The following is a 15,333-nucleotide window of genomic DNA, read 5'->3' as shown; positions in this document are numbered from 1 at the left end:
AAATTCGACTAATTTTATAAGTGTTTTATTCACTGGATTTCATTCATTGCTTATATAAAGTATCCTTCATTCTAAATTAGTAAAGTTAAAATTAATGAAGTTCCATGTTTCTTTAAACTTTCATAACCTGGATCCCCAAATTCTAGGCATTCCCTACAGGTACTTATCCTATTTATGATCTGACAGTCTACTGCAATAACCTAAAAATTTTTCCTCTACTCTGAAACATCATAAATATATGTTAAGTTTTTAGTTTATTTCATATAAAATGTGGACAATATTTTTCTAGGCATTTTTGATAATATATTTAATCGTTATGAGAAGACAGCAGGATATTTTAAAAGGAAAGGAGACTTCTGAAAGTTTGGAAGACATACATACCATGGCTATAATCATTGCCCCTACTATGAAGAGTTTCCTTGTACCCTGGTTGTTATTTCGCTCTTAGAAATGGCCACATTATACAGGAGTTGCCTATCTTCTTGGAAGAATGTAAGCTCTTTGAGGGCAGGGATAGTGACCTAGTCACCTTCATACCTCTAGAACCTAACGGAATGCTTGGCATAAGTGCTCAGGCAATATTTGTTGAATAAAGGACTAATGTGGTGAATGAATAAAAACACAACTGCAAAATCAAAACAAAAGTTCCTAAAGTATAAGAAGAAAAACAGTTTTCTTCCTATGAAATTAGGATATCTCATTCAAATAATGCAAATTCCATCATGGTTCTGATTTCTTAACTCAGCAGTTTTAGCAACGCCTTCAAAATATCCAATAATCCTCATGTGCGATTTAAAGAACCCGCTATTTGGCAACCCCATGTATTTAATTATTCGAAGTACTGACATAAAATTCCATATTTCTTTTCCTTTCGTACATAGTATCAAGTACAGTTTATTCATTCTCCAAATGTTTACTGAGCCCTTTCTACGTGCCAGGCACTGCTCTAGTAGCAGGGATTCAGTAGGGAACATGACAGACATAGTTCCTGCTCTCAGATAAAGAATAAGGTCTTCCATTTTTCTTTTACAGTATTTTAAATTTGTATAACAAGTAATATCATTTGAGAACAGCAGGAATTTACAATTGCTATTTAGAAATTAAAACATTTGCAATAAAGTTCATTATCTCTAATATCTTTTAAGGTACCAAGTACATACTTTGTAAAACATTAAATCCAGTTAAAGAATAAAAGAATTGCTTCTAATTATTTTCTTCTTATTTCACAACTTAGAGCAGCACTTATAAATATGATCTTATTCTTTCCACAAGATGTGTTCCTTAATACAAAAATATTACAAGTAAATATTATAAATATCCTTCTTTGGCATTATTATTTATACCAACAATTATTTTTCTGCCCGTCATAGGTCTTAGAATTCTGTTTTGAGATTGGCAAATTTCCACATAAATAAAAATAGACTTCAAATAACATCATATTCAATGATATCACTCCAAAATGGTGCTAATGCAGCACCCAGCAGGAGTCTCTACATCACATACAGAGAAGTTAAAAATGGGCAGCACATAAACATGTGTTAGGAAGGAGTGTGCAAACGTCAATGAAAAGAAAAGCAAACCTTGATGCTATACTATTACCCGTTCCTGACATTTCTAATTAAGTTAGGTAGAAAAATTAAAATGCCCAAATAGGAACAACCTCATAAATCAGAAATGGATGACAGATTTGTTTTAAAAAACTAGCCTGAAAAACATTTACTTTCTTTTCCTACTTATTATATTCACGGAGGTAGACAAATATATGCTCAATCTGAAAGCCTACATTAGCTTTTCTCAACAGGAAGCAACGTTGCTAACGAAGTGGTAAATTCAGTGTTAATGAGTGGCTTCACTGCTACCACCTCAGAGGTAAAACCTTCCATGTTCCATGTTCCACCCATCTGTTCTGGTGTTAGAGGTTCAGAGATGGAACAGACGCTTCCCATTTAAAGCAACTTCATTGGTACCCCCTGAACAGCAGGGTGACCAACTATGAGAATATCATGTCAGCTTGGAGATTGCATCATCATTACCAGAATGGCTTTATAAGAGCCTTCCATAAGTTCAAAGTTTGAAGATATCAAAGGGTTTTGCTCAAAAACATAGAAAGAATAACAGATTTTTAAATATACAAAGCACATGTAGTAAAAAGAAAAACAAAAGATCAAATTAAATATTGTGAAAATATAAAATGAGGTCTTTAACAGTCAAAGTTTTCCTTTACATCTACATAGTGAAATACACCTTACTTGCCTCCAAATTGACTATCTCTGCTCAAAAATAGAGGAGTTATTCTCAGAAAATTTTTTATTAGCACATTAATATTAAAAATATACTGCATCAGTTTAAAAATATGTTACAAGAAATTGAATCAGTAAGCTAGTATTTTAGCAACAATAAAAAATTCTCCTGGCTTAATTTTCAGAATATATTTCTATAAATGAAAATGTTCAAGATACATTTTTTCTTAACAGTATTCAAGACTCAGAGCTATTGCACTGAGATACAATATAGAACAATGGATCATCGAAATGTGTTGCACTGACCCAGAATTTTGACATCAAAAATTATTTCCCTACATTCAGGATGCTTATGGAGTATCCAGGCAAGAAAGCATTTGACCTATAAGTTAATTTCACACTGTCTCAAATAGTTTTTTCAACCACCTTTATATAGTTAAATATATATAACAGTCATAAATACTAGGTTATGTTAATATAACAAAGGAAGGGGCATATTTGAAGGTAGGCATTATTCATTAAGTTTAAAAAGCAGAAACTAATGAATTAAAATGAACAAATTAATGTTATATTGTTTGGCCTCTCTAAATTTCAATGAAATTACTGTATCAATTAGGATCTTTTTATTAAATGTTTAGATACTATCACTGTGTCCTCCTCCATGTAATCATATAACCACAATTTTTCTATTAACTGAATTTTAAAATGTTCTTTAAAAAAGTTCACATACTTTATAAAAAGCTGCAAATGGAATTTTAAATCTACATAAAATATATTTCAGGTTCCGGAAAACCATAATGAGTTCTACAGCTATAACTGCCTGTAGTTATATACTGTGAGCATTAAAAAAAAGTACAAAGGTCAGATCTGTCTTCAAGATGACAGATCATCACTTATATGCCTCAAGCTAGACTTATTGTCTCAGAAATCTCAAACATCAGTATTTTTGCAAACTATCAGCACTTGCTATAACACCCTCACCACACTACATCTTGAGGTTACTACAGAAGAAATGAGGTGATAATTGCATATTAACATAATTATTCTGTAATCCCTGTGAGCAAGCTTCCTAGGTCACTCAGTAATTCAGATTAGATACAACCTTCCTGTCATCAAATCTATGCTGTCCACTTCCTGTTCATGAATAATTCTTTTTTGATAGAAAATTAGCTTAATTTCATTCTCTTATGTACATTATTAATTGTATTTATTGCAAGTAGGTTAATATTTTGTGGGTACTTATTACATAATGCCAACCTCTGTCATGTAGGATAATTTCACAAAAAATATAGTACAATTTGCCCTCACTCTACATTAGTTCATTAATAACTATATTGCACTGCTATAAATAAATTATAATGTTGCCCACTAGCTGAGTTACAGTTAGGATCTGTCAGATTTTCACAAACCCCATGTTCATTTAAATTATCCTTGAAAACACATGACAACTTCAGTTAGTCACATTTTGAGATTGGTTCAAGAAGAGAAAACCATTCACAACTGTCATTCTAATTGCAAAAAAAATCTTAATTAACTGAAATATTACATCTAAAATTACTTCAGTATTTAAGCATATATATGCTATACACAATGTACAAATATATATACCTGTCTCACCTAGCATACAATGCAAGTGAAGACAGAGTATACCATATATAACGATATCATCCAGGTAGTATCCTAAGCTGTATGTCACATTGACAGGAAACTTTAAAAAAATACTGAACATTCGTAAGGGTACACAGCATATAACATGAAGAGAAAACCTGGCAAGTTTAATCCAACAATTAGCCAATACAATTAGCAATCTTCAAATGTTTGAAGGTTTGGCATACAGAAGAAAAAACATATAATCAATATGTTTGAATCATAAAGATGTGGATTTTATCTCAAGATTAAGAAAAACTAGAAACAGAAACCATTCAGCATTTCAATGGGTTGCCTTACACAAGAGTGAACTGAATGGCTCACCAGGTTGGACTATTTGTCAGAACACTGTAGAAGGAAATACGGCACTGGAGATTGGATAAGATGATTTCTAAGGTCCTTTCTCATATGTACGATGTATGTTTAATGTTTGGTTATTACACTATTAACATTATTTGAAATAATGATCTAAAAACAGAAGTTAAATTTATACTATTGAACTTTAAAAATATTCTCTAAATTCAAAATTACCTGAAATAATCCTTTAGTTGTAATATTTAATAAGCTGATTCTTGAACAATGAAATATGGCACTAAATGACTAACACACTGAGGTCACAGAGCTATATGCATCCCAAAAACTCAATGTACAGAGGTTTTTTCTATTGGCAACACCAAAACTAAAAAATATCGGGAACATAATGCTTTCTTGCCAGCAGCATGTGGCACTGCCATGACAAACTAATGATCTAATTGTACCACCTACCACCAAATTACATTGAACTTGTTGAATAGTTTTGCTCCTGATGCCATGTATTATCCTCATTATTTAATAGAAAGATGTTATAAACAGTGAGGTACTAGCTTATAAATAACATAATAACACAAAGCGATTCTTGTTGAAAAATACACTAAATACTACACATAGTTTGACACATCTCAAGAAGCTGCTATACAGCAAACTGAAGCAGGTAATGCAAGGAGGATAATAGAAGGGGGCCCACAAAGGCATAACTTTAACAACCTGGCAAAATCATGTAATAATGAGAAGCAACAGTAGTAGAAAAACAAATGGACATTTATTAATAAAAGGTTAATTTCCTAATGAAGAACTTTGCAATTGGAAGAGGCAAGGTAATAAACTGCAGCTGCAACCAAAGGAGAGTGCTAAGTCATATTCAGCACGGAATGACTGACTGTTGTGTTGTTTATGCTTTCATATAGTCAGAACAAGATAAGTAACCATCTCAGTTTTGACAGGGTAAATGACACACATATGCACATAGCTCCAACAAGAACAATTCATGTCTTTAAAAATTAAAATGAGTGATAACTTCCTTCATATGACTTTCAAACCAATCAAACTTTTGACCACAATTTTATAATTAACATGAGTCAAAAACGTGTCAATTCCACACTACAGAGGTACTGTGTCAACTCTGCCCTTCACCAAAAGAGTATTAAACTGCCATAAATTATTATTTTACTTTGGGTCTTTGTGTTCTTCAGTTTATGATGAGTTTGCTGTTTCTGCTTAATTTTGAGATATTTATTAACCCACCACGTCCAACAAGTGCAAAAGAAGTACAAATGTTAGAAGTCCTAGGAAGACAAAACATATAATTATATTAGAAGTGAAAATAGAGATAATAATACCCAAAGTGGTAAGATAACTATTATATATGCATATGGAATGAACTGCTTCAGAGAAGAAATAATTCTTACGGGCAAAGAGAAATTCACCATTAAAACATTACTGTGCCCATACACTTGACAATAATCAGCAAGAAACAAGGAATACGAGAAAGGAAATTTTTGAGTACAGAATCAGTATCAATGTCAGATGTCTTTTTGCCTAGTGGTTATTCAGGGAAGGCTAGGAATTTGTTCAAGAACTCAAAAATTTACAACGTTCTAAGTGCTGCTGATGTAACTTCTACCCCAGACATATGTGATTCCATAGGATCAAGGTCCATTAGAATAAGCACATCAAAGTTAGTGACATGACTGCAAATGCAAACAATTGTGGCTTTGAAAGAATTCCTTACAATAGCTGAAGAGATAATTTGTGCCTTAATATATAGCCTGGAACATAAGAAATGTTATGCTGGTTTCTTTCTACACTCAAACAATTTTGATAACTCTTTCAAATTCAGAGCTTCACATATTCAACTGTATGTATTAAAAAAAAAACAGTTTTGTATATCTCAATGGCTACGGTAAAATTCTCATTATAAAAGTTCCATTAATTCATTTGCCAATCATATATTAATTAATCATATTTAGGAAACACAAAATTGTTTATGGTCTAATGGGAAGTAAACAAGAACATTCTCACATCTGGAGAATAAATTATTTCCCTAAATTACAATTTCATTTTATTGAAAGGGGGGTTCAGATCACATACAAAAAATTCTGTAATTCTGTAATTAACCTTTCACCTATATTATACATTTAAACTCTATTAAGTAAATTCAAATTTATATATATTTAGATGGGAAAGTGGGACACTTTCACTGAGAACTAGAAAAACAAAAAAAACAGAAGTTTTATTTTCTATAAAATAATACATTTATTAAACATGAATTCTCTTACTGATATTACCATTTACTCAACTTTTCTTCTTTCCTTTCTCTAAAATCAGCCTACAAAATTCCAATTATCTTCTGAGAAAAATATTCCAAGGTAATCACTACTCTATATCTTCATTCAGGATGGTAAAAAATTCAAATATAAGAAATTTGCTTTCCTTAAAACAAAGTATGCACCTCTCTCATATCACTGTCCTTAAAAAAAAAGGCAAATCACAAACCAGCCACTGCTTTTTTTCTGATTTTACATTTGACCTAACAAGTTTTTACTTACTGCATGTTCAATTCTGGAGTTTTAATTATAAAACCAGAAGCATTTATTTATTGTGAATTTAAGTAATTACAAAATTTCACCAAAATGTTACAGGAAACACTACATTATATTTAGAAAATCCAAGTACTTATTGATAATCAAATGTAGAGTTCCCTGGTGGTTTAGTGGTTTGGATTCCGTGCTCTCACTACCATGGCATGGGTTCAATCCCTGGTGGGGGAACTGAGATCCTGGCAAGCTGCAGAATTTCCTTCAGGTTTACTCATATGGAGAGAGACTGAGGTCATGGTCAAGAGTAGCAATTTTGAACCATGAGAGACAGAATGTATGGTTTCCATATTACCAAATCCGTAAAACCGAAATGTTATCAATAGCACATTACTGTTTTATAAAAGGAGACTGAAGCATATTTAAAATTGAGATACTTCATGGAAAATTTTAATTATTCATAATGCTAACTATCCAAATGGTATTGTTGGTAGTTTTTTTTTTTTTAGCTGTACTGCTATCTGAGGAAGACTATACATAAGTATACATAAGTATACTTTTATACATAAGTATAAAAAACTGCTATCAATAAAAAGCAATACATTATTTCCCCAGTGAGTAATATGAATTATACAGCCTACAGTTCAGAGGAAGTAGAAGGTCCTATAAAATACCATGGCTAAGAAAAGCCTCACAGAAAAGAGAGGGTTTTAGATAAATTTTATAGTGCAGTGCCAAGACAATCACTCTTTGGAGGCAGACCTCCCTGGGCTTGAGAAATAGCTCTACAACATCTAGCTTATTAGGACAAAGTTACTCCACTTTCCTTCAACTTAAAGTTTCTTCATCAATAAAATAAGTGTGGAACCTTCTTATAGGATTGTAAGGATTAAATAAGACAATGTATATAAAACATGTAGCAAAGGGCCTGTTATTTAGTAATCACTCATTAAGCGTTCATTCCTCATGACCCTTGCCATTAACTTGCTTCATGTACAGAATGATGACACTGAATTTGTGCACTGCTCCTAATGATAATGGAGACCCTCACTTACAAGCAGAAATGTATTCTGGGAGGAGATACCTGAGAACTTACACTACTCCCAGGGTATAATAAACAGGAGAAATGAGCAGAAGCTAAAGAGCCATAGGAAGAAGCATATCTTAAGAGTTGCTGGTGCTAGAATACCATTCTTGTGAGGATAAGGCAGGGCTTTACTATTCAATAAGCAATAAAGAGGGGAATTACAGTGCATGACCCAGTGCTCTAAGGAAAAAAGACGTGAAGTGGCCACTCAGGATTCAAGAGTTTCTAAGAGTTCCTGATCCCTTTCAGAATATCAAGGACATGAATTTATCTTTCTCTCTTGTAAAATGCCAACGAAATGAAAGTAGAAGGACTAGAAGAGAGAGACATGTGTAGACAAATAAAACCATAAACTTGAACAGTTATAGACAAGGGCTCTGGAAAGAAAGGAGACCACAATCTCAAATAAAACAAACAAATAAACAAAAGACTAAAAACAAGTTTTATACAAAAGAATAGGAATCAGAATAGCATCAGACTTTTCACCATCAAGACTAAGTTATTACATCAATGGAGCAATAATTTCAAAGTTTGGAGTTAAAATTACTTTGACTATATTGATACAATCCTATTCAAAGACAAATTACACAACATTCAGGTTGAAGGCACACAGTGTGTACGTTTACCACTTACCTATCACTTCAGAAAAATTCTCCCAGAAGGTTGTGTGTGTGAAGGGATCTGAAATTCGCGTGCTAAGTGTATTTTACAACAACAAAGTTATGAATACTTATTAATAGTGATTGAAATATAAATTTAAATGTCTGTTAAAATTAGAAGGTTAACCACTAGAAGAATAAAAAGAGAAAGTAAATATACTTAATATCCTCAGATTCTATAAACTATTGTATTTAAATAAAGAAGTACAGTAGCAGTAGGCTGACAACTTTGAAATAAAAAACTACTAAAAAAAAAAAAAAACCCAAAAAACAAAAACAACTCTCAACAGTGAGGTGAAGAACTGAGTGAATAAAGCTGATGAAATGAGGTATTCTTCCAATAGAAAGATTTTTTTACAAGGGAGTAGGAAGAGCATTAAAAAAAATAACAGAAAAGAGACACAAAGTCTAGACCCACAAATTATAATGAGTAGAAATTATAGAAGAAACCAGGGGAACAGGGAAGAGGACACAATAGAAAAAAATTTCAGAACTCAAGAAGCACAGAAATCTTTAGACTAATAGCATTCAATGAGTGCTCAGCAGGATGAAGAAAAAGACATGTCACTTGAGAAGTCCTGGGGGAAATTTCAGAACTCTAAGAATAAAAGGAAGAATTCTACTCATTTCCAGAAAAAACAAAAACAAAACCAAGACTATCTACAAAGGAACAAGGATACACAATTCATCACCAGTAATGTCATCAGGCTTTTGAGGGAACATTTTTAAAAATCAAATTTATTGGAAAAAATTACATAAGTAGAACATATTTGTTGCAATCTCCTCTACCTTTCCCACTCTATCCCACTTCAATTACCAATGTAATAGTCTGGTGTATCCTACTACTCCTTTTTCTTATTCATACAAACATATATACATATGTATTTGTTTTGTGCTTACCTTCACAGAAATGGTATTATATTATACACATGCTACAATAAATATCCTTGTATAGACAGCCCTATAGTCATGTTTTTATTTTGATAATGTAGATCCTTTAAAATTGCATGTGAATTTTTTTAGTTTAATATATATTTTCAAATCATTTCCCCAAATCTCTATCAATATGCATGTCTACCTCCAATGTATAAGAATGTCTGTTTCCCCATACTCTTACAATTTTTGCCAGTATCATGGTGAAAGATGTGAAAATACTTTTTAACCCAGAATTCTATAACTAGCTAAACTAGCATTCAAGTATAACAACAAAATATAGACATCATTGGACAAACAAGGATTCCAAATGTTTATCACCTACAGATGAGAGAATTACTCAAGGAGATATTCAGGCATAGATAGAAAAGAATACATGAAGAAGAATCAATGAACATCAGTGAGCAATTAAACTAGTAAAACATGCAACTAAATCTAATAACTGTTGACAGTTGTTCAAAAAGGATTCCTATGAAATGAGAAGCATGTATTCTTTTTTGTTCAGGATAATCATCCTGGATCAGACTGACTTGTCAGACTGACCGGAAGTGGACCATAGATGGACTCCTGGCCTGTACTTGAGTGTCCTGCTAGTTAATAATATGGGAAATAAGATCCCCAAAAGATTTCAACATGGGAGTTTTGACTACTGAAAATGATCAAAAGAAAATCTTTTAAAAATGTGTCAAAAGGTTAAGGATAACCAACGAAAATAGTGAAATACGATATATAATTTCAAATCTATAGAATTAAAAAATGGAAAAAAATTGATCCAATATAAAAAGTAACAACAATGGAACAAAGCAAAGAGAAAATAAAGATAAGAAAGCAGAAAAAAGTCCAAACATATCAGTATTCAGAATAAATTTATTCAGAATAAATGTGAAAAGTTCATATATTAAGAAAAAGGCATTCATATTTTTTGTTTTGTTTTTAAGTATAGAATTAACATATAGAAACAACATAAGCATTCTATATTTTGTTTATAAAAAGAAAGATAAGGTGATGAAAAGATAAACTAGGCAAATGTTAATGAAAAGAAAATAGATGTCTCTACTACCAGAAAAATCAAATGGAATTTAAGGCAAAACCACTAGACCTGCTAGAAATGAATATTATATATTAATAAAGTACATGATCCACCAAGAAGATATATTATTCACGAACCCCTATGCACACAACAAAATGCCTACAAAATATATAAATTATAAGCTTACAAGTATTAGGAGGAACTGACAAATAGCCAGTCACAAAGGGAAGCTTTAAACACTTCTCACCAAAAGTCAAAAGATAAAGGAGAATATTCTAGTTTTCCTCTTCCAAGATCACCTTTCTCTTACTTTATGAAAGAAAGATTCCCAAACACAAATCTGCAACTTTCTCCATCTCCATCAGTTGTTCAGGACAATAACCTTGGAGTAATCTTCCTTATTCTCTTTAATTCACACTTCATATCCAAACCATCAGGAAATCCTATTGCCGTCATCTTCAAATTACATCCAGAATTCAATTGTCTCTCACTACTGCTACACCCAGGTCCACTATTATCTCTCCCCTGTATTATTTCAAGGGCTTCCTAATCTGGTCTTAGTGCATCTACTCTTGCCCACCCACCATCTATTCTCAACCAGAGAACTGCAACCAGAGGTATCATTTTAAAACCTAAGACAGATCAAGTTCCTCAAAACCCTTCAATAGCTCCCTGTTTTTCCCTCAAAGAAAAAAACCCAACATCCTTATAACACCCTGTAAAAGGTGCTATGAAGATCCTTCGCAGTAACTCTTTTTTTCCCCCAGTAAGTCTTTGACCTCATTTCTTACTCCTCTCTCCAACTCGCTCACTCAGTTCCAGCCATGCTGACTTTCTTACTATTCTTTGAACACATTCTCTCCCACATTAAGGCCTTAGCACTGACAATTCCTCAAGCTGGAATGCTCTATCTCCCAGGTACTCTCATGGCAAACTTCCTCATCTAATTTGCTTTTGCTCAACTATTTTCTTTTGAATAATGCCTACCTGGACCACTTTGGTTAACATTACATACAAAACTCATTCACTTCCCTATTGCTGACATTCTTAAATACTCTTACACTAGTTTACCCTTTTTCCTCCCATAACATTTATCACTTTCTTACATACTATGTAATATACTTACTAATTACAGTTGTTGTTTGTACATCATTCCCATAAAACTAAGTTTCAAGGGCACAGATCTTTGTCTTGTTAGCTGAATATTTCATGGATCTAGAAGGGTACCACCACCCAGAACCTTGATATTGTACATTGCTCTGATGTGTAAAAACTTCTGGGGAACCAAATAAAAGGTTTGAGAATACCAGATTTTTCTTAGGGAGAATGCCATGGCAGCAAAGCAAACGATACAGAAAGGCCACATAGTCTCAATTCACTGAAAAACAACTCAAGGCAAGATTCCAGTGTCTGTCTCTCACTCTACCTTCTTCCTCTCCATACCTACTTTCCCCTCCCTCCCCAATCCCCAGTCTTAGAATAAAAATTCAGAAATGTGAAGGCTGTCAACAATGACACGTATGATACGTGAATTGAATTTAAAAAGGGAAGCTGTGTTTTTACTGAGAAAGGGTCACTCTGATTTGGCTGTGAAGACCGGCTTTGTTATATATGTTACATGGCAGACATTTTCTGTAAGCTGAATTAATTAAATCTATAGTGCAAAGATTTTGAAGAAATTAGATTTAAAGCATGTATACAATATATAAGCATTGATAAATACTTTCACTTTGTGACAAAAATTACAAATGCAACTTAAAAATGCCACAGTTTGGGCTTCCCTGGTGGCGCAGTGGTTGAGAGTCCACCTGCCGATGCAGGGGACACGGGTTCGTGCCCCGGTCCAGGAAGATCCCACATGCTGCGGAGCGGCTAGGCCCGTGAGCCATGGCCGCTGAGCCTGCATGTCCAGAGCCTGTGCTCCACAACGGGAGAGGCCACAACAGTGAGAGGCCCACGTACCACAAAAAAAAAAAAAAAGCCACAGTTTGTCAAAATTCTTTTAGAGGACATTTCAAAGACCACTGATCAAATATATAGAGAACTCTACACAACAATAAACAGACATTTTTATTTCAAAACACATATTTTTAAAACACAGATTTGTAAAATCTGACTATATATTATAATGACCACAGAGAAATTTCCAACAGAGACAGAAGTCACGTAGCACACATTCTCTGGCCACCATGCAACAAAACTAAAAATTAGATACAACTGAGAGTTAATTAGTGAACTAGAAAAAGGTCAGAATAAAGTATCCAGAATGAAGCAATGAGAGACAAAAGGATGGAAAATGAAGACAGGAACCCGGAAAAGGATATAATGAAAAGACCCAGCATACATTTAATGGGAATCCTAGAAATAAAGGAGAGAGAAAATAGGGCAGAAGCAATGCTTGAAGAGATAATGGCTGAGAATCTTCTAAAACTGACAAGAGACATCAAGCTGTGGTTTCTGGAAGCACCAGGAACTCTAAGATACATAAACAGAAAGAAAACTACACTTAGATACATCACAGTAAAACTGATGACAATAAAAGACAGAACATCTTAAAAGCAGACACAGAAAAAAAGAGTAACTACACAAAGAGACAATAATTAGAGTGAGAAAGAAAAAAAGCAGCTCCTAACGTCCGAGAACTAATCTGATGCTTTCAGCTAAATCATATTGTTCTCCTGTTAAACATAAAAATATCTCACAAAATATCGACTTCAGACAAGGTAACTGTGTAACACAAACTACCAAATATCCCCTTCCCTTGCTAAATGAGTTGACTGCTACCTTCTTTACCAATTATGTTTATCTCAGCTTCAGCCTGCCTTCCCTACAGATGAGATTTATTAAGAGGGCAATCTCAAGATGAATGAAAACAAAACACAACATACCAAAACTCATGGAATGTCGCAAAAGCAGTATTTGGAGGGAAATTTATAGCTGTAAATACCTACACTAAAAGAGAAGGAAGATCTCAAATCTATTACCTAACTTTATACCTTCAGGAACTGGAAAAAGAGCAAACTAAACCCAAGCCAGAAGAAGGAAGGAAATAATAAATATTAGAGCATAGATAAGAGAATATAAAAATAGAATCAAATAAAAAGTTAATTCTTTTAAAAGATCAACAAAATTAACAACGAAATTTAGTAAGAAAAAAAGGAGAGAAGATGCAAATAACTAAAACCAGAAACGAAAATAGGGACATTACTACAGACTTTAGAGAAATTAAAAGGATTATAACAAAATATTAGAACTGAATACTAACAAATTAAATAATTTAGATGAAATGGACAAATTCCTAGAAACACAAATTACCAAGCTTGACTCAAGAAGAAACAGAAAAGCTGAACAGATTTATAATTAGGTAATGAGACTGAATCAGTAATCAAAAACCTCCCAAAACCCCCAAAAAGGAAAAGTCCAAGACTAAATGCTTTCACTGGTAAATTCTACCATTTAAAGAATTAACATCAATCCTTCACAAGCTTTTCCAAAAAAAGAAGAGGGACTACTTCCTAACACATTCTATGAGGCCACCTTTACCCTAAAACCAAAGCCAGACAAAGATACCAGAAGAAAATGACAGACTGTTATGAAGACATGCAGAAAATCCTCAACAAAATGCTACCAAGCTGAATCCAACAGTGCATTAAAAGGATTATAATCATAATTGAGTGGGATTATTCCAGGAAAGCAAAGGTGGTTCAATATAAGAAAAGCAATGTATTATATTAATAGAACAAAGGAATAAAACTACACAATCATCTCAATAGACGCAGAAAGACCATTTGACAAAATCCAACACTATTTCATGATTAAAAACACTCAGCAAACTTGAATTAGAAGGGAATTTCCTTAACATGATAGAAGGTACCCATGAAAAACCCACAGCTAACATCATACTCATCAATGGTTAAAGACAAAATTTTCCTCCCAAGACAAGGCTGCCTGCTTTTACCACTGCTATTCAACATTGTACTGGAAGTCCTAGGCACAGCACTTATGCAAGTAAAACAAGTAAAAGGCATCCAAATTGGAAAGAAGTAAAACTACCTATTTGCAGATGACATGATTCTATACACAGGCACGCCTTGGAGATATCAGGTGTTTGGTTCCAGACCACTGCAATAAAGGGAATACTGCAACAAAGAGAGACAAGACAAATTTTTTGGTTTCTCAGTGAATATAAAAGTTATGATTACACTACACAGTTGACCCTTGAACAACACAGGTTTGAACTGCACAGATCCACTTATAAGCGAATTTTTTTCAATAGTAAATACTACAGTGCTACATAATTTGAGGTGGGTTGAATCCGTGGAGCCGGAACATTGGATACGGAGGGCCGACCATAAGTTACACTTGGATTTTTGACTGTGCAGATGATGGGGACCCCAGTCCCCTGGCTTTTCCAGAGTCAATTACAGTCAATTAAGTGTGCCACGACATTATGTCTAAAAACAAACAATGCACATACCTTAATTAAAAATACTTTATTGCTAAAAAATGTTAACCATCATCCAAGCCTTCAGCAAGTCGTAATCTTTTTGCTGGTGGAGGGTCTTGCCTCAGTGTTGACGACTGCTGACTGATCAGAGTGGTGGTTGCTGAAGATTGGGGTGACTGTGACAATTTCTTAAAATAAGACAACAATGAAGATTGCTGCATCGATTGACTCTTTCATGAACAATCTCTCTGTAGCATGCAATGCTATTTGATAGCTTGAAATATTCCAAGAATTACCAAAATGTAACAGAGATATCAAGTGAGCAAATGTTGTTGGAAAACTGGTGCCAACAGACTTGTTCAACACATGGTTGCCACAAACCTTCAATTTGTAAAAAATGGAGGATCTGCAACACAATGAAATGAAGTGCAATAAAAC

At 33.5% G+C, this 15,333-nt stretch overlaps 1 protein-coding gene across 13 annotated transcripts in view; it reads right to left on the bottom strand.

Moving 5' to 3' along the window:
• The window catches only part of ZNF644 (zinc finger protein 644), a 115,870-nt gene that overhangs the window by 23,286 nt on the left and 77,251 nt on the right, over window positions 1-15,333 (bottom strand). For 4 of the 13 annotated variants that reach the window (XM_055084478.1, XM_055084479.1, XM_055084477.1 and 1 more), the window contains one exon: window positions 14,502-14,587. The exons of 8 other annotated variants lie outside the window; for them this stretch is intronic. In XM_055084478.1, coding sequence (XP_054940453.1) covers window positions 14,502-14,587 — 86 coding nt within the window. Of the gene's footprint in view, window positions 1-14,501; window positions 14,588-14,925; window positions 15,084-15,333 lie in introns of all 13 variants that reach the window. One more of the 13 variants, XM_055084476.1, reaches the window with a different exon arrangement.

The sequence above is a fragment of the Physeter macrocephalus genome, chromosome 4 (genome assembly GCF_002837175.3).
Source record: "Physeter macrocephalus isolate SW-GA chromosome 4, ASM283717v5, whole genome shotgun sequence".
In the NCBI taxonomy this organism is placed as follows: domain Eukaryota; kingdom Metazoa; phylum Chordata; class Mammalia; order Artiodactyla; family Physeteridae; genus Physeter; species Physeter macrocephalus.
This window is presented reverse-complemented; position numbering and strand designations above follow the sequence as displayed.